This window comes from Oculina patagonica, chromosome 5 (genome assembly GCF_052425735.1).
Source record: "Oculina patagonica isolate OP01 chromosome 5, crgOcupat, whole genome shotgun sequence".
NCBI lineage: Eukaryota > Metazoa > Cnidaria > Anthozoa > Scleractinia > Oculinidae > Oculina > Oculina patagonica.
Window position 1 is genome coordinate 20426190 of NC_135762.1, and position 20975 is coordinate 20447164.

The 20975-nt window shown below is 38.0% G+C and overlaps 3 protein-coding genes across 3 annotated transcripts in view; 2 read left to right on the forward strand and 1 right to left on the reverse strand.

The window, feature by feature from the left end:
* The window catches only part of LOC144653189 (uncharacterized), a 467538-nt gene that overhangs the window by 353550 nt on the left and 93013 nt on the right, over positions 1-20975 (reverse strand). The window lies entirely within an intron of this gene.
* Positions 1-20975, forward strand: part of LOC144653167 (uncharacterized) — a 300092-nt gene that overhangs the window by 204446 nt on the left and 74671 nt on the right. The gene's annotated exons all lie outside the window — the stretch shown is intronic.
* On the forward strand, positions 13444-20690 carry LOC144654091 (CUB domain-containing protein 2-like). The gene is made up of 7 exons (XM_078514198.1): positions 13444-13634; positions 13925-14097; positions 15601-15624; positions 16891-17047; positions 18795-18967; positions 19634-19867; positions 20572-20690. The coding sequence occupies exons 1-7, from the start codon at positions 13444-13446 to the stop codon at positions 20688-20690; spliced, it is 1071 nt and encodes a 356-aa protein (XP_078370324.1).

Genomic DNA, 20975 nt, shown 5'->3' on the forward strand with positions numbered 1-20975 from the left:
CGCTTCCACGCGATTGAATGGCGCGAAGTTTGGATCTGCTTTGAGTTGCGGGTAAAAAAAAATGGCTGGCGTTTTGAGCACAGTAGAGGACCTGAAAACAGCTCTTAACACCACAACCGACTGAAAGCACTGGTTTTTGGTTCCCTTTTCGACGAAAACGAAACTACGACCCGACTGAGTTTCACGCTTTGCTAGAGAGAATTTATTCAGTACGCTGAATTAAAAAAACAAGCACATTGGCGAAGATTATGGACCAGATAGCCTCAAAATGACTGCATCGCTTAATAGACACTGTACTCAGAGAACAGAACCTATAGGCTTTCTATTGTATGAGACAGAGAATTGTTGTTAGGGGAACAAAACATCTTCACTTAGCTGGCCGTCAAAAGTGCCCAAGTAAAAATCGACAAGTATTAGAAGCAGAAGAAAATTTCTGGAAGAAATTAAACCCAAAATCTTTTATTCAGACAATTCGTTGAACTGTTTAGCCAGATGTTTCGGCTTTAAATATTTTTAAAATACCGTATTTCTTCGATTAAACGCTTCCCTCGAATAAACGTTATTTTATTCGTAGTATAGACTCAAAAATCAAATGCAGTAACTATCCAGTTTAAGCAAGCCTAAAATAATTATTTTCCTTTATTGTAACAATGTTTTAAGATATTGAAAATGACTTTTGAGACAAGCAGTACAACATGTTCCGGTTTTTGAAGGTTCAGATGTTGAGTTACCATGCTACTGTTTTCAAGAAATAAATCGAATTTAAAATAAACGCCGCCCTCGTATAAACGCCACCCTCGAATAAACGCCGCACTGGAATCGCGAAAAAATTAATAAACGCCGCGGCCTTTATTCCAATTAATACGGTATTGAGAGACCTGTATGTTGTTAGGGCTTTGACCTTGTTTTAACTGAACGCGCGTGTTGATATAATTTTGCCGAGTTTGCATAAATTGTTTTTGTATAAGATTTGCGCATGTTGCTTTCTTGCAATTTTTTCATGAATATGTAATCACACGATTTTGAGTTTAACTTTGGATAAATAAGTACTCGTAAATTAAAGTTTTCAAGACTACAAATTTCACTCGCCCTACGGGGCTCGTGCAATTTTATTAGCCTTTGAAAATTTACTTGTGCTTATTTTTCCCAAATTGTACACGAAATCATGTGATTACCTATACTTAAATTGTATATAGACTGGATAGTGTGGACGTTTCAGTTTGATGGTTGGAAAAGGCGACAGGATTTGACCCGCGGTGTTCACTGAGTTAAATTTATGAAATGACTGAAATGCGAGGAAAGCGAGCAAGACGGCGTTTTCTTCCAAAATACTTCTTACATCTTTTAATTGGTCGATATTCCTAGAATTTTAGCCTGTGAACAGCCTCTCCGGTTCAGGATGGGGCGAAAGAAAAGCAGGAAGAAAAATGAGGGGGAAGGGGAAAAGGCGGGGAGAGGAGGAGAGCCTAATGACAAAGGATTGAAGCCCCCATTCTGCCCCCTTTTGATAAACCTGTCATTAATATGCCAACAACCTGAATGCATTGGAATGTAATTAATGAATGTAATCTTCTACCTCATCTGGCGTCGGAAAAATTGAGCTGTCAATGAGAACTATCAACAAACAGTGATCTGACAAATCAGAGGTTTCACCAGAATTTCGTGCACGGTTGGTGCTTGGAACGACGGCAAAAAAACCTTTGTCAGCAGGCTCCCTCGTGTATTTTTTCTTTTTCGCCCTATCCAAGTTTGAAGCCTGTTCGCAGGCTTTGAAATAGGATTACTGGAAGTTCCGAAAATTTGCGTTGTTTAAAGTTATACTTCTTGTCCAAGTCAACTAGTTACCTTGGACTAAATTGTTTACTCGCTGAATTAAAGGACAAGAAAAACAGGCAAATAACAAATTTTATTGAATTGCTTAGCCCAATTTTTTGACAGAAATAGTTCTTCACCCTCGGAAGAAAACTGTATCGGCCGGTTTTTGGATCTTTCCGTGAATTTTTTGGCTGCTTTTCGCATTTGTTCAACCACTTTTGTCATATATGTACATGTACAGACTTTTCTAACTGAGTTAAATCGAGTAAATTAAGCCGATATTTGATTTCTTTACTGCAAGCTTATCTTTTTGACCGTCAGTTGATTTCCTTTTTTCAGGCGTTGTTGATTTAATTTTCCCGCGAGTTGTATTGTTTTACCATGAAATTATGTTCAATTGCCGTGAGTTGATTTTGTTTTACCGTGAATTGATTCCGTTTTATCAGGAGTTGATTCTCTTTTTACAGAGAATTAAAATTATTTTACGGCGTTGATGTTTTTTTGTCGTGAGTTGATGATCTCCTGACGGGTGAGTTGACAGGTTTTGCTTGTTACCAAGGGTTACAGTACTGCATACGGCACGTTGCAATCAAGATTTGAGACAAACAGACCGAAACAATATATGAACAACATGGGAACAAGAGAATGTTATGGATATAAAGTTTGAAGTCCATAAACGGCAACGCCTGGACCTCGAATAAACGCCGGGACCTCGATCAAACGTCCCCGGCGTTTATTTAAAAATTAGCAGTTTTGACCCGGCGTTTAAACGAGGCCGGCGTTTAATCGGGGTCCGGCGTTTAATCGAGAAAATACCGTGACGGTATTTTTTTAATTGCTGTGAGCCTAATTTGTCCTTCTTCAAGAAAATACGTTGTGTCGTGAGCATTTTTTGCGGTGCCGTAGGATATTGATGGTTGTAAAGTCCATTTGAAAAATAAAATCACGAGCGAGCTCCGCTTTGAGGCTTGTCTTAATCATTAATTAAATATTACATACCAGCCGGTGGTTGCGTATCATTCCCTGCCAAGATAAAAGCACAATTATTGATATTTTTGCAAAGTTTTAAAAATTTTAAGTCAAACTTGTTTGCAGTCAAACTCAGTCATACGCAACCTTTTAATTTTGAATCAAAAGCAGTCGCGATAGGCTTCCATCAATCTAATTTATTACGACGTCATATAGAAGGCGTTCCCTTTTACCCCGTAGGTCAAAATATAATCTCGAGGTCAGTCAACAAAAGAGTTGCAAAATATTCTCAAGTAGATTTGCTCTGGCGAGACAAATATCTACTATCATTAAAAAGCTAGCAATGGTATATTGCAATTCCAGCGTTTTGATTGGTTTATAGACAATGGTATATGGGCTCATATACCGTTGACCACAAATATAGTAGCCGAAACGCGTCAACAAAAACAGCTGGGAAGCTCAAATATTGCAGTTCTTTGGGCGTTTTTAATGAAACAATTATTTCACTCGCGCTTGTTGGATATGAGGTCGTTATAGCCAACTCGGCGCTACACGCCTCGTTGGCTATCTACCATCTCAAATCCAACGCGCGCTCGTAGAATAATTGTTAAGTATTTACGAGAAGTCGATGATGTAACACGAGCACCTAATGCTCGGTTGATATTTGCTCAGAAACTCGAAAGTGCATGTTTCTTCAAGAAAATCGGACTCCACGGACACTAACATATACGACCGGGCAAGCTAGAAGGCTTAATCAACTTCTGAAACATGCTACAGGAGCAGATAAAGAAATGAGGTGGAATAATTCTTCTGTGCTACCTGAGGTAGCGCAGATGAATATGTTATGTACAAGGATGAAATTCAGCAGCGCACAGAGTATGAAACAGGAAGACGAAAAGGTATGTCTTCGACAATCGGTTCGTGAAGAAAATGGGCTCATCAAGAACAATGCAACGTACGGCTTATTTGTTCTATTTGTAAAGGATACTGATAATTGTATTCACCTCAGGTACGGGGTGCAAGACAAAAAATATAATTTGACATTGCAAGTACAGCCCTATATTATTGTTCGATCGTTGTTATTCAATTATTCGCAAATTTAAACATTTGTGTGATACAATAGTATGCAAGGAAAACATTGGAGCTCCCTTTTTATGCGATGAGAGCTTTGCCATGAGCAAATGTAAGGGCGAGATTTTAGTGCGATGAGAGAAATTGGTCAATTTACTGAGGAAGCATCGCTGAAAAGTTTTCTCGTCTTTGGCAGATTTGTCTTGAAATAGCAATTGTTCTCATGGAAATACGACATTGTGTACAGTCTTGAATTGTGGAATAAGACAAATATAGCACCTGACTTACAATGAAAAGGCATATGCTTTGTTTTCACCCAATTCCTGAGATCATTACAACTGTCAGTGTCCTATTTCAACAACGAACACCAACACAAAGTGTTCTTGTCAAGCCCATTGCCTTCACGAATCGACTGATCGACGGCATTTTTTTATGTTCCATGATTTCAATCTCTGTTGATAAATTCGAGTTTTCATATACTTTTGGATGTTGCCAATAATAATCCAGCTCATTTCTTTATCTGCTTCTCATATTAATGATCGGTTAAGCTTACTTCCAGAAATTGAACATGCAGCTTTCTAGCTTACCCGGAATCCAAGGAGTGCATATTTCTGAAGAGACCGCCAATTTTCAATGCAAATATCACCTCACTTTAAAGGATTATCGACTTCTAGTAAATATTTGTAAACACATGACTCGCCAGAGCAAATCAACGTAACATGTTTCCGCTATTCTTTGTTCGACCTGCCTGGAGATTGAATTTGACCACCGTGATAAAGGCAAACGACTCACATTCAATAGGGTCATAATAAGTTTTTATTGACTTGCTAGTTGCTAGTTGACGGTGATAAAGTCATTGCCTCGTAAGGAGAAAAGACAACATCATGAATCTAAGTAAGCCCGCCTAAATAACCAAAAGAATATTAATGGCATATTAGATGCTGTACCTACCAAGTGGAACCAAGGTGAAAAATAACTGAAATCCTCTTTTTTCCAAAAATAAGTCTGAATGGAATTTTATGACTGCGGACGCTCCAGTAACTAGAACAGCTTTTCCAATCCAGCGACGACAGAACATACCAAATGACTGACCTTTGTCGTTAGTTATCTTCACATAGTCATCCCTACAAAGAAACATATATTATAATTAACATCCTTATCAATTATTCCGTAGGCAAACTATAATTTCTTGACAAAGGATTTGATGGTTTAGGTGGAAAAAAAGGAAGAAACATGCTATCCTGCCGTTTACTCACACAGACACACTTGCGCACTTCTTTGAATAGGTAATAGTATGTAACAAGCTTATTCATTAGGCCATTGACCGAAGTCGTATTAGGCTTGTTGAGGCGGTTTTAACTCTACTCCATGATTTTTTAATAAGAAGCTGATGCGTCCGGTTTTGCAGTTTCTTACCCGCAGACCAAGGAATTCCAATGATACCCAACGTCGAAATCACGAAAGTCGATTTTCATTGCCTTGCCATCTGCAATTGGAACTATGTAACTACAGTCCATATTGCTTGGGTAGTTGCTTGGATAGCCAGGACTTGTAAGTGTGTTGCTTACCACTGAGCCACATCCTGTTAAGAAGAAAGTATACTTCTTAAAATTCTCTAAGCCATTAAATATATGTTATTCATCAGCCGGGAAGTCCGTATAGGGAAAAACTGTGCCCGGGGTCTTGGATACCAAGACCTCGGGTTCCAAGACCGAGGGCACATTTTTTCCCAATACGGACCGACCTAGGCTCTGCGTTGATTCCCAGCATAATTTCTTTGTGATAAACAGTGCGAAAGTGAAACTGAATGAAATGCGTAGTTTGGACGTACGGCACAATATTGCGAGAATTATTTTGGCTGTTTTTAATTAACGAATCTCATTTTCTTAAATGATGGCAACTAGTGTTTTGTTTTGGCAAAAAGTGGCCGATAAAAAGAGAGTTTTTACTCAAAATTGAAGCTTAAAACCGGCGCAGCTTATCGTAATGGCGTGAAAATGATTGCGAAATGCTCTTGTAAACAACCACAAACTCAACAAACTATGACTCTAGAACTTGATTTTGTCGATAAAGAAATGGATACTCGCTTGAAGAGCTTCAAGACCTTTAATTCCACTTCTACTAGGGGCCGGCCGGCGGGGGGCGGGGGAGGGCGGGGGGGGGCGGCGAGGGGGGAGGGGGCGGGGGGGGGGGGGGGGGGGGGGGAGGCCCGGAGACGGAAGACCGGGAAACAGGGGGAGGAGGGGGGGGAGGGGGGGGGGGGGGAACGCCACGGCCCACGGGCGCGGGGGACGAGGGAGGCGGGGGGGGAGGGCGGGGGGGGGGGGGGCGCCCGGGGGGGCGAGGGGGGGGGACCGTTCTGTCATTATCGATAGTTGGTGGGCGGCTATTTCGATTTTGCAGAGCAAATCTTTCATGTGCTCGTTCGTTCGTTCTCACACTGACTCGTTTCGCTTGCTCGAGTGGGACAAAATCCACGCATCCTTTGTCTCTTCTTTGGCATTGCCGGTTGATTAAACTAATTCGTTCAGGATACCCTTTCGTTAATCTGGTATATCACTGCAACAGCTAATAATGCGACTGGATGGCGTTTCTAATAACTTTTTAATTGTATATCGTACCATCGTCGGTGAAAGAAATGAGTGAACAGGAAAGAGAGTACCGCCCCTGCTTAGACGTCACAAAAGCGCTGGACCCATTCCTTTCAGATCACGGCCATGAAACGACATGGCGGCGGTTTTAGCGCTATTTTCGAGACTTCGTCGGGGCAGAGACAATCAAGGATTTAACCAAATCTAAAAAAAAATTGTGCTTCGAATTATAAGGAGACTTATTTAAGGTGCACTTTAAGTTAGTGCGTGTTTGTCTTTTGTCAAGTAAACTTCTGTTTACCCTTTCAATGCTTCGAAACGATTTTTACCGGTACAGCCTCGTAGCAAGAAAAAAGAGAAGCAAGGGAAATTTTTTGATCTGTCGGAATCTATGCTTGAAAAGTTTCGCGCTGTCTGTTTCCTTCTTGTTCTACACATAAAGGGGCATTGTTTTTGAATAAAATAGGGATAGGTTTAATACTGAGATGAGGTCGGGGAGGGGAAGTCCAAATTAATATGGAAGGGAAACCAACAGGGAAATTACTATTCCGGAAATCCACTACCAGGTTCCATTGGTCTTTATACAACTACTGAATTAAGTGGGATACTCGCATGCACCGCACAGCTGCCATGGACACACTGTTCCGTGTACCTAACCTAACCCTAACCGCCCCCTCCCCCGCTCCCGCCTCTCCGCCCACTGAAAGTTGGCCTGCAGGTTTTCATGAACAGAACTGGAAGATGACGAAAAAAGAACGAGAAAGAGATTGTGTGGGGCGTGTGAAGTGTCCCTATACTATATTTTTTTTGAGTCTGCGCGAATATTGACTATAAAATGAAATGTTTCCCAAATAACATTTAGAAGAGTTGGCGTTAAAACAACATAATTTAAAAATATCTGTATTCACCTTGTAAAGCGAGAGAGCAGCTCTTTTCATTCCACATTGAGGCTAACAGTAAGAAAAGTATTTTTATGACGCAGAAGGGCTTGGCGTCCATAATCGCACTCATGGTTCCAACTTCAAAAAAGGCTCGCTATCCGTCCTGTTGAAGCAGAAGATTAGAAAAGTAAAACATTAAGCAGTTATGGAAATAAGGGATGGTTTATTTTGCAGCTTGAAGAATTAGCTAGACAGCGGGGTTGTGTAATAAGCATTTATGTACTAAGATAGTTATGTAGGCAATGATCATCCCCCGAGTCTTACGGTTTACTACTATTTTACTAACGTGTCACTTTAAATACAGTGAGTAAAATACACGTAAAAATCGCTTGTATGTACATGCAAATTTTGGTTAGAATATGAGTAAAAGATTTTTAATTTTTTTAAATATGAGACGCTTAAAATAAAATGCAAAATGTCAGCAAAACGTCTTTGTTTACTAGCTCGGATATAAGCAGAAGGGATTATCTTACAGAATTTGTGTAGCATCATTTGACGTAGGCTCAAGTCTTGCTCAAACAGTTTTCGTCTGGCACAAAATAACCATAAGTATAATCTGTCCTCTTTCTATTTAATTTCTTATCACCAGTTGTTCCAAAACTGTTAATAAGACTCTAATAACAATGCTGAATTGGCGATGAGTTGTATTGAAATTCCATCTGTTAAACAATATAGTTAAGTCTCTCTAATCTCCCTAAGGCTGACCACGATAGAGCTATAGCAAGGCAAAAGTAAGGAGGAAAGAGTAAAGAGTCTATGTTCAAGGATACCATGTTGAATGTTTAACAGGGATAGTTTTCAATAATGTAAGGTTGGAATCGTTAAATTTTCAAAGACCTTCAGTTTACTTGGAGCATGGTCAATAAAGAGAAATGTAATGAAGCCCGGCAAAGCTCTTTGTTCAATGTCTTTGTTCGCTTTTGTGGCCTCGAACGTAAACAAAGCACAATAGGTTTTCAGATGTGTCGGAGCGGCGGTTACGTAATCCAACCAACTGAAAGTGTGTGAGTCCGAAAAAAAGACGGTTCTCGGTTGTGGACCTTCCAACACAAATTTAGGGATATTGTTTGCTTCTGTCAAGTTTGCCGAGCTTCATAACCATTACTACGCTTGGAGTTATTAACTTGCAAAGAACAATTTAACACAACTGTTTTGAAAACCAGCAATGATACCCAGACCTATTTAGACTACTGATCGCCGGGGAACCGACATTGAATTTTATTGTCAAGGTTTTATTTCGCTGAGGAATCACCCGTCTGACGTGAATTGCACGGCATGAAATCGCAAATTTAGGCATTTTAATCTACACTCTTTTTTTTTATAAAAATCTATTTCATAAGAATATCGACGCTGAAATTTGCGAAATTTTAAGAATATTTAAGAATAAATCCGACGGTGAGATTTTGGAAAAATATAATAATATAGTTTTGTGTGCTGAAAATCGGTAAATATAATACAATTATACGTGCGAAAATGTCACGGGCTATAATATAAGAATATTAACAAGAATATTATCAGAAAAATATGAATATTCAGCCTGATTCGGGAAAACAGTATTCTTATAGAAAATTAAAAATGGGGGTCACCTAGATCGTTTTTGATTTATAAGCACTAAAGGCGTGTATAAAGGTTTTGTTTAACAGGTTATATGGTTGCTATGGCGACAAGTGACGTCATGAAAATGACCATAATTTGTTCAGAAATGATTGGACATTCGTTTGATATCATTATTGTAGCAGCAACTGATAAAGATTTGTAATACTGACCCATGAGACTGCCTAGGCAACGGTTTCGAGTTATTGCTGACAGTTTTGGCAGTATGCCAAGATTCTAACGTTCTTCGAACGCGATTCTCCATTTTCCGGGTTTGAAAGCATCAAATAAAGTTCAGACAACCTTAAGATCTCCAGTGTAATGTTATAATTATATAAAATCCCGTGCTCAGATTGTCCTTGAAATTATGAAGGCGAAACTGGAAGATGCTTTAAAGTAGTAGCCATCGGTTTTTGATCTACAAAAATTTTAAACTTGGGAAAATGGGAATTTGTTTGACCAAAGGGGTGCTCATATATTTACTTGTTATAATATTTTTTTGCGGAATGGATATTTCTCAGTCTGATAGATACCTGAACTTACTTAGGCAGACATTGCTTAAAAACTGAAAAAAAAAAATTGAAATGTCGACATTTTAGCGAGCCTTGGCAAATGAATTTGTTTCTGATCATTCCGACGTCAAGTTATAATGAATAAATGTTGAATAAGTTATGTCGAATAAAAGTCAAGTTATGTTGAATAAATGTTATGTGGAATATTATTATTAATAAATAAAAACGTTGCCCGCTTCTTGTTTTAGGCCCACACTAATCCTGGTAAATTTGAAAAGGCATCTGTGTTCCTCTGGATAGTTAAACCGTTAACACTGAAACGGCGTTTTCGATCACCGCAGACGGAGCTTTTCGAAAACGGTCTCCAAAGTGGAGAAATTTGAAAACACCGGCTAGGTGGTGTAGTGTGGACAGCCGAAATCGGAACTTTTCGAAAACGTTTACGTTAAATGACCACGTGCGTTATAAATCTTGGAACATTTCTTTCACCGTCCCTGGCGTGAAACCACTTTATTTCAGCATCCAGTAAATTTTTGACTTTTCTTTTGGAACTGATCGCTGTTTTAAAATTTTCAGCTGAAGATAGATTTAAAATCTCCGGATTAAAGTAAGATCGAAATTGCTACTTTTTTGATCGAGGTTATCCTCAGCGTCAACAAATCTGCATTAAATTCCCTTACGAATTTAGCCCGGGTTCCAGTAATAATGCACGTATGCTCCGCCATTCGCCTAGGGCCGATGCCTAGTTTCGATTTCAAATTTTTCTAAATTAGTGTGGGCAATGAAAATATTGAAAACGATACGAAAACGATCATAGTGTGGACGGAAAACATTTTATCCGTTTTCCGAACGAAAACTCATTTTCAAATTTATCCGGATTAGTGTGGAAGGGGCCTTTATGTCAATCCTCCTTAAGTTAATAGGCCATTTCCAAGTTACCCTTTGCCCCTGTTTAAAAAACGAGTCTACGTCCGAAACCATTCAAATGAAAATGGGTTTGATTTGCATGAAAATCGACCTGTAGGTGAAACTCGTTTTCGTATGAATGGTTTCGCGCGTAGACTCGTTTTGAAACAGAGGTAAAGGGTAACTCGGAAATGGCCTATTAGATTCTCCTTCAAAAAAGGGCGTGGGTTATGGCCACGGTACACTACCTACCTATCCTTTAAGCAGTCTTTACGCGTTGTCTGTTTTTGCTCCTCTCTAAAAAACGCGGAATGCATCCGTTAAGAAAAGGGTATTATTTATAGTTATTTACGTAGTAGATTAAATGCGCAAGTTCGCGATTTCATGCTGTGCAATTCACTTCAGAGGGAAAATTTATCAGCGGAAGAGAACCTTGACAATACAATTAAAAGCTGGTTCCCTGGCGATCAGTAGTCTAAATAGGTCTGGGCATCATTGCCAGTTTTCAAAACGGTTGTGTATAATTGTTCTTTGCAAGTTAATATATCCTTGTTGACTAATGTTGAGCGAGGAAAATCAAATTTTAAGAGCGGAAACAGAAACCTATTCCTGAACACAGACTTTTCCTCCTTACTTACAGCCCTGTAAAAAATCTCTTCTGTTTATAGCCGAGCAAGTTAAACAAAATGTTTCACTAAAACCTCTCATTTTATTCTCAATTGTCTCGTATTTCGACAAAATAACCTGAAAATATTTCACACATAATATTTAACGTTCTACCGACATCAGTAAATCCTAGCCAAGTTTTACACGAAAATAAACGCACCTATATTTACCTATATTTTTCTTCATCACAACAGGGGGCTAGTTAAATAATAACTTTGACACTATAATTTAAAGCCGGTTCCCTAGTGATCATTAGTCAAAATTGCTTAAGATATCACTTCTTGTTTTCAGAACAGTTGTGTTTCATTGTTCTTCGAAAAGTTAAATAACTCAGTTCAAACGTAGTTAAGAGAGGAAAATGGTTATGAAACACGAAAACTTGACAAAAGCACAAACGATCCCAACATTTATCTTGAAAGGTCCACACAACCATGCACAATCTTTTGTTTTGGACTCAAACACTTTCAGTTGGTTGTACCACGTAACAGCCGCTCCGATACGTCTGAAAACCTATTGTGTTTTGTTTACGTTCAAGTCCACAAAAGCGAACAAAAGCATAAGTTTGCCGGGCTTCGTAACATTTCTCTTTATTTACCATGCCCCAAGTTAACTAAAGTTCTTCGCAAATTAAACGACTCAGGCCTTGCATTATAGCGAAGAAATTCAAATTTTAATAACAGAGGCAAAAACCCATTCCTGTTTAAACAGTCGCCAAGTTAGCCTTGAACGAAGACTCTTTACTCTTGTTCCCTACTCACTGCCTTGCTATAGCTCTATCATGGCCAGCCATAGGGAGTCTAGAGAGACTTAAATACATCGTTAACAGATGGAATTTTAATACAATTCAACGCCTATTCAATATTGTTATTAACAGTTTTGGGACAACTGAGGATAAGAAATTTAAATAAAAAGAGGGAAGATTATACTTTGGTTATTTTGTGCTAGACGAAAACTGTTTAAGCAAGACTTGAGCTTACGTCAAATGATGCTAAACAAATTCTGTAAGATATAAACTTCTTTTTTATATCCGAACAAGTTAAACAAAAAGGTTTTGCTGGTATTTTGCATTTTATTTTAACTAGGCTCCTATTTTGAAAGAAACGTAAGAATCTTTTACTCATATTCTAGCAAAACTTTACATGTAAATAAGTGCGACTTTTACGTGAATTTTGCTAACTGTATTCAAAGTGGCATTTTGGTAAATAGTAGTAAACCGTAAGACTCAGCAGATAATTTTTGCCTACATAACTATCTTAGAACATAAATGCTTACTACACAACTCCGCTGTCTTCTCTCAAGCTTTAAAATATACCATCCTTTATTTCCATAACTGCTTAGTGTTTTTATTTTCTAATCTTCTGCTTCCACAGGACGGATCGCTAGGGTTTCTTTTAATAGGGAGCCATGTGTGCGATTGTGTACGACAAGCCTTTCGGCATCATAAGAATACTTTTCTTACTGTTAGCTTCAATGTGGAATAAAAAGAGCGGCTCTCTGGCCTTACAAGGTGAACACAGATATTTTTTAAAGTTGTTTTAACGCCAACTTTTCTAAATGTTATTAAGGGAACATTTCATTTTTTAGTCAATTTCTACTCAGACTCAAAACAAGTACAGTATAGGGACACTTAGCGCCACGAAATCTCTTTCTCGTCCTTCTTTCATCATTTTTTAATCCTGTTCATATAACTTGCCAGCCAACATTGCCGGAGTGCGCCGGGAGGCGGCCCACTCAATGTTGGCTTAAAATATCACTGATATTTTAATTTTAGAGTGCTATATGTATGAAATTAGGTTTTACTGTATGGTCAGCCGTTATAAGTTGAAAAGCCAATAATTTGTAACTAATATAGTTTTAAGTTAATGTGAAAACCATGAAAGGGACATAAGGTAAAGTTGTGCAAGCCATCTACTAAAATACAAGTAGCTGTCACCCAATATGCTAGCAAGGCTAACAGTCTCTTTCGTCTTTCACTAATGATCTCAATGAGTCAAACGTATGTGGATGATAGGACTCCTGGAGAGGATTACGACCTGTCAGGGATTAGGGCCACAGAGAGAGGATTCGATTCTGACCTCCTAGTGGCCAGGAAATTTTGACGCCATGCAAAGGAGGGATGAGATGAGGACCTCTCAGTGGCTTTGTGATGAGGAACCATATTACTTGAGAGGATAACTTCCCTTCGTTGCCAACCACCTGATAGATGTCCCTTTTTTCCCACATAAATTGTTACTGTTTTGTTTGAATTCATGGGTTGGGAGCGTCGATGCAATGACGTGTGTAATTTTATCCTTTTTTTATACTGGGATGGTAGCATCAACGTTTGGTCATTAAATACCTCAGCGTTCAAATCGTAGTTCACATTTTTTTATTAGTGTAATGAGTTTTAAGAAGTCTACTTCCTCCTTAACAGGATGTGGCTCAGTTGTAGGCAACACACTTACAAGTCCTGGCTATCCAAACAACTACCCAAGCAATATGGACTGCAGTTACGTTGTTCCAATTACAGATGGCAAGGCAATGAAAATTGACTTTCGCCATTTCGACGTTGGGTATCTTACATCATGCAAGTGAGTAACTGCGGTAAATTTAATGTCATGGAGTGAAGTTAAAACCCGTCAACAAGCCTATCACGACTTCGGTCAGTGGGCAGCTAAATAATTTTCTGACATACTATAACCTATTCAAAGAATATCAGACTGTCCGATTATATTATGTCAGTTAACGCCAGGATGTCAGGTTTCGTCCATTTTTACGTCATAAACCAACACGTCCTTTATTTGTCAAGATATATCAAAAAGTTGTATTTTGCCTATGGATCAATTGATATTTAAGGTGTTACATATCTTTTCCTTTGTAGGGATGACTTTGTGAATATAACTAACGACAAAGATCAAGCATTTGGTTTGTTCTGTGGTCAAAGGACTGGGAAAACTGTTCTAGTAACTGGAACTTCCGTAGTCATAAAATTTCATTCTGACTTCTTTTTAGAGAAGGGAGGATTTCAGTTGTTTTTTACTCCAGTTCCACTTGGTAGGTAAAGCAATTAATATGCCATTCTTAAAGTCATTTAGTCGGAATAACGTAGCTCTATATTTTGTCCTTTTCTGGGGGAATAAGTTTCAAAAACGTCGACTGGCAACGTTTAGTTGGCGAGCGGATTTCCGTTCTCGGAGTCAAAATCAATTTCGAGCACAATCGTCAGATTAAAGCGGACATATTTAAAAAACTGCACTGGCGAGTCGTGTGTCTCCTAGTATTTATCTGAAGTCAATGATGCTGAAACCATACTTTAAACTAAGGTGATATTTGCACTGAAAATTGGAGATAACTTCGATAATACGCATTCCTTTGATTCCGGGTAAGGTAGAAAGCTGCAAGTTCAATTTCGCAAATAAGCTAAACCGACCATAAACAGGAGCAGGTAACGGTATTGACCTGGATTATTATTGGTTTCTTCACCTGAAATTACTACAGGGCATGCATGTTATTAATTTGAAGTATAATCTAGCAATATCTAAAAGTGTATGAAAACGAATTCATCAGCAGAGACTAAGAGCATGGAAAAGAAAAAAATGTCGTCGATCAGTCGGTTTGCGAAGGCAATGGGCTTGATAAGAAGACTTCCTGTTGGTGTTCGTTATTTAGTAATGACACTGAAAATTGCAATGAACTCAGAAATAGAGTGAAAACAAAGCATATGCTTTAACATTGTAAGTCAGACACAACAAGTGTCTTGTTCCACGTTTCGAGATTGTAAACAATGTCGAATTTCACTGAGAATTACTGTTTCAAGATGAATCTGACCAAGACGACAAATCTTTTTAGCGATCTTACCTCAGTAAATTGACGAATTTCTCTTATCGAACTCTTTGGCAATCGAAATGAGATACGACAAAAAAAAAATAATAAAATAAAAGGAAATATTCCCTTTATATGTACTATCGTATCACAAAAAAGGTTCACATTTCCGAAACATCGAATAGCAACAATCGAACAATTACAAAGGGTCGAACTTGCAATGTCAAATCTTATGCTTTTTTATCCTGTTCCTGAGGTGAATACAATAATAAGTGTCCTTTACAGAAAAAAATCAGATTAGCCGAATCTAGGATTGTTCTGTCAAGCTCATTTTCTTGGTTTCTCTTGTTTTTTTTTCTCCTCCCTGCTTCTGTAGCATGTTTCTGAAATTTCTTTAATCTAGCTTTCTTACTTGCCCCGTCGTACATGTTAGAATCCGTGTAAGACGTTTTCCTGAAAGATATACATGCACTTTCAAGTTTCTTGAGAATTTTTCGCTATTCTCTTGTCGACTGAGCTCGAGATTGAATTTGATCCACGCGATCAATGGGAACGCCTTTTATATAAGGTCATAATTAGTTTGATTGACGAAAGCCTATGGGAATCAAAAGGTCGCGTATCACTAAATTTGATTGAAAACTAGTTAGACTATACTAGATCGTTAAACTATGGTTTTCATAATTGTGGAAAAGCGTTGTAATTAGTAAACAGTAATTTATACTTTTACCTTGGCAGGGAGTGATATGCAACCCCCAGCTGGTATGTATATATTTAATAGATACATTAAGTCCTGAACAGTAGTGTTCCAATGGACTCGAGAAACAGCTGTTTACATTTGTCACATTTTTTTGAGCATGTTCTGAGCGAAAAATTAGGTTCAGAGACACCAACAAACGATGGGTGTTGCCATGACAACAATAAGGTTGCAACCTTAAAACAGGACATTTTTGTACATCCCCCCTGAATATGTAACTGCATGCAAAATATGAAGGGGGGGGTCAAGAATTTTCATTTCCCACTTTGTTTCATTCATACACATAATTGCTCTTAAATATAACTTTTAACAACGCAATTATTTCGGCTCTTTCTGTTAACCTATTTTGCTCGAGCTCGTCACAATTTCAAGGAATATATATCACTTAAGAGGAGATATGAGAAATATTTCGCATTTCCTTGTATTTCATTAATTCCTTTGTTTTAAAACTCAATGAACACTGCAGAACAAATGATTTCGCTTTTTCCTACCATCCAGTCTATTTATAGCTTAAGGGAAAATTTAACAACTTAATGGGTCGTGACATATACTAGAATTTAATAGAATTTAATACGGGAAAATTTGGCTCGTTTGAAAACAAAAGAAAACGACAATCGTTGCTATGGTAACCATTGTTTCTAAGTAACCAGTACAAAAACAAACTTTGGTCATATTTGATTATTATGGTGTATTTTGGCAAAATCGAAGATATATAGATAATGTTCATTTTCAAAACAACCACCATAGGGCCAGAAAAACTTCATCGAGCCTCCTTAACGCACGCCTTAAAGCGGAGCTCCACAGTTATTAGTTTTGCCGTTTATTAAACTCTGAATTTTACGCGACGATAGAGATAAGATTTTTATTCATCTTGTTTGCTGTTTGACCACGCAAAGAGTACGTTCGGCACGTAAGGTACAAAATGGACTTATGTACTAATGGACGTATCGACGTACGGATGAACGGCAAGGAAAATCACGAGACAATCAAAACTATTTAGCCGAACGGGTTTACCATATTTTCTTTCCGACGCGCTCGGAAGCTCCGATTTAATCTTTTTTTCTTGAACTTCAATAACTTTTAGATTAGCTAGAGAGAGGGGGCGTGGGTAATTGATAAAGCTAGCTGCGAACAAATATGAAGTATGTAGTTCTTGAAATTTTTAAAATTGAAGTATCTAAAGAAAGTCTTTCTTGTTCAAGTGATCATAGAGTGTCCTATATCAAAGGTGTCTGTAAAATAACAAATACCTATTTGCTCTTCATTATTAGAATGTGGAACAGTGGTAAATAACTTGCTGAAAAGTCCTGGGTATCCGAAGAACTATCCTAGAAATACGCACTGCGTTTATTCGGTTAATATTCCACGTGACATGGAAATGAAAATTGATTTCAACGATTTTGAAATGGAGGATGGTCCTTCATGCTTGTAAGTAACAGTACGACCTCTTCTCATATTTTTACAGCTGGCATAAATTTTCACTTATAAATGCCCTTTGTAAATACTGTGACATAAAATGTATCAATTTATTTTCCTTCCCAAGTCAGTCATAACTGATACATGTCACGTTACTGAGCACTTCGCATAAAACACTTGGAGTTGTCAGCCATCTTTCACCACTTGTTCGAACATGGTGTCAGAAAAAGAATTTTTTTTACGCCAAAACACGCTGTCAACCCAAAAGTTCACTTGGATGCAGAACGCAGAATTCCCACAGATCATTAAAACAGCCACAGTGGGGAAATATAAGCCTGCGGAGATATAGTAGACAGCTCAAGATTTCTGAAGTTTCTGCTGATAAGCAAAATGCGTTTTTGGCGCTCCGATGCACGAGAAAGCCGAAAGCATAAACACACACAAAAAAAACATGAAAGCATTAATGTCAGCTACATTAAACTGTGGGTAGGTGATTAAGGGTTGGATGTGTTCGAAGGATCGACATTGGAAGTGAAGATATTCAAAGAATGTTGGACGCCATAGAAAACTTAAAAAAACAGTGGCTGCGTTATATTTTTGCTAATTAAAATAGTGCTATTTTGTTGAGTATATCGAGTCCGTGATGTCATTTTCGCGAGCACTCGCAGGTAGTTCATTTTAAAGTTAGGTTTTACATAGTTGAAGCCGATTAATTTGTGCAAAAGTATATAAATATCGAAGAGAAACGTTCATCGTTAACAACGTGGCTGAAGCGAGATAACCTGGATTACTCTCTCTTCTGCAAATGATGCTGTGGCGATCTGAGCGAGCACCCTCGCCATGATTCACCCTAACTCATCAGTGGTTTAATACTTTAGAGTTTGGAACGAAGCTATTTCTATCTGGGGCTTCAGCTAAAGAGACAGAACAAAACAACTCTGTTTTTTTTTTCAAACTCAATAAAGGGTTTGATTGCTCTTTATGCGGATTAAAACCACGGGGTCATAAACGCGAAAACGAGAGCAAGTGTTAGAGTAAGAATTCTTAAGATCCATAATATTTCTTTTTAAAAAAAGTATATTTCCCTTTTCAATGCAGTTTTCTCTTTTAATTGCAGAGTTACTACAATTCAGTTTTTCAGTTTTCAGATTTTTTCCTTTTTTAGTTAACGCACTTTTTCTATCAACTCGGCTTACCATATTTTTCTCAGACCTTTCGATACTTGGTTTTATACTGACCACGTAGTCAATATACACTTTTGGAAGAAAAGACAATATCATATGTTATCCATAGTAGGTTCTCGTCGAGTGTTCTTCGCCCCGTTCTTTGAATGGTCTATCAAAAAGAAACTTTCGCTTATTTATCACCAGTTTAAAGGCCTCCCTCAACTCAAACCCCTTTGTGTCAATAACTTTTCCTTTTGTGTCTATCATTTTTTGGAGGTAATGCTCTTTCTTTAATGTCATGCATCCATATATGAACTATTCTAACAAAACATTCCTCAGCAAATTTACAGGATGTATGCCATTTGCGGCCTTCACCAGTGCTATCCCTTATTCATGATTGACTGCTTTTGGAGCTCTTTTCATCATCAATAATTTTTGGTGACCGAAATGTGGTTTCTGTTTTCCTTGTCAGATTCCACCTCCTGACACGACAAGTTTTTGAGTAAACGATATCTTAAACTTCCACTTATTTTTTTTGTCGCGTAATGGTCAGGGGGGGGGAAAATCGTAAAAAAAAAACCTTTTTCTCTTAGCTGTGACTATTTAAAGATAACAAATGGAAAGAACGAAACATTTGGCGTGTGTTGTGGACAGAAGACTGGACAACACATTCTCGTGACTGGAGACTTGGCATTGATAACATTTCACTCAGACTACAGTTACCAGAAAAGAGGATTTCTGCTATTTCTTAACTTTATCCCAATCGGTAAGTACAACACATGAAACTGAATACCTGACAAGCCAGAGGCCTATATTAACTTACAATACTTAAGTAATTGTAAGTCTCGTAGAAAATTTTCAACGACTCTGGTACCGTTACCGTTCTATTCTGAATCGCTTGCATAACTTCGACATCTTCACACTAGTTTCCACTAAGTGCTTTCGAGCAATCCTTGAAGGAAAACCTACATCAAATAGAGTCGATGAAGAAAAATAAACAGATACTGTGTGGCAACCGGTGTTTTAGTACTACAAAAAAGTTTTAACTTTAAAAGTTCTAAGTTGTTGTCTAGTTTTGCGAAATGTTTGAAATAGGATTGACGATTTGTCCATCCATTTCGGTCGCTCTGTTTGTCGTTATCAGTGTCTTTCCGTCTGTATGTTGGTCGTCTGTCTCTGTCTGTCTGTCGGACTGTTGTTTGTTCCCATATAAAGATGTGTGTTCCTTTTTCAAATTTAAGCATTGGCGTTAAAATTGACATTATAGAAAACAAAACGTTGCCTGTCAACATTGGAATCGTTTAAAAACGATTTACAGGAGTTTTGAAACGTGTATATACGTAATAAATGATATTTCGATACGATGAACCATTTTCTCAAAGTCTGACCCGTTTACATTTATAACAACATCTTTCAATTGTTATCTTAATAGTTTTACCAAAGATAACATCTCCTGCTTCAGTTGTTCGATCATTACCTTACTTCAGACTCACGTGTTCAGCCACTGGAAGTCCTCCATTATACACAGCAGTAATAAGGAAATCTGCCACTCTGATCAACACCACAAACACAGCAACTATCCAGTTACAATTTAAAGGAAACTACACTTGCGTAGCCACTAACAAACATGGAACAGACGTGAGAAACTTCTTAGTTATCTTCAACGGTAAGATATTTTGTTTCCGACAGCAATTTCAAGCGCAAGTTATGTTCGAGTCACGAGTCAAGCTCGAGTCAAGTTAATTTTTTGTTATTTTTTTTCTTCGATCGTTTGGTTTAAATTGCTGTTTGAATATGCTGTACCAGAGGTAAAAGAACAGCACTTGAGAATGAGTTCCATCATAACATTTTCAAGTAATCTGCGGGTCCACTCGACTCCCTCCCCCCCCCCCCCGTCCCTCCCCTCCCGTAGAATCACAACTACTTTGACAATGTTATGACGAAATTCATGATCAATAACCGGACAAACGCATGAAAAGCTGACGTCAATATGTTAACTCTATTAATATCACAAGACCGAGGCATAGGTTAGTCAGAGGTTCTATTTCGACGACACGCCGTGAAAATTGACAAGAAGAGTGACGTGAAGTATAAAAAAAGTATTGGCATTTCGCGGCACTCGTGCGCCATCTTGATGCATCGGTCAGTATAAGACACGGGCTGCATACTATGGATTTAATGTAGTACACAAACTAAGGTAAAAAAAAAACGTCGACTAAGGACTGCAGACTGGGAATAAAGCACGGACTAAACATACAAACTCCGTAAAAACGCGAACTAAAAGGTTATCGTGGAAGTGCGGGCCGGGTCTTTGTGAAGTTAGTAAGCTGTAGGGTCATTTATTTCCACTATTACTATCATTACCTTTAGATTGTTCTTGCCAATCTTATTCGAGTCAAGAACTTGGCAATCAACTTATATGTACTGGACATATGGCGCCACTTGAAGAACTAATTAAATGCGCACCGTTATCTACTAATATTATGTGAGTACATTAATTTGGTAAAAAAATTGCCATTTACCTATTTATGTGCAGTAGTGTTGTTTTACAATATAAATTAGCGAAACTAGGCCACAACGTTTCGATGTCATCTTGACTCCATTATCAAGTAGATAAAAATAACGGTCGACCGTTATTTTTATCTACTTGATAATGGAGTCAAGATTACTTCGAAACGTCGTAGCCTAATTTGGCAAATTTTTTATAGTAAATTGTATATCGAAATGTTCTCTTATAAGTGATGTTTTAATCAAATTTATAATATCATTAAGTA

What these genes read in the sequence shown, in the direction of transcription:
- LOC144654091 (XM_078514198.1), top strand. Translation starts at nt 13,444, where the DNA reads ATGAGTTTTAAGAAGTCTACTTCCTCCTTAACAGGATGTGGCTCAGTT. An exon ending in GGGTATCTTACATCATGCAA is followed by an intron (nt 13,635 to 13,924) that starts GTGAGTAACTGC and finishes TTTCCTTTGTAG; the next exon opens with GGATGACTTTGTGAATATAA. An exon ending in GAGGATGGTCCTTCATGCTT is followed by an intron (nt 17,048 to 18,794) that starts GTAAGTAACAGT and finishes TTTTTCTCTTAG; the next exon opens with CTGTGACTATTTAAAGATAA.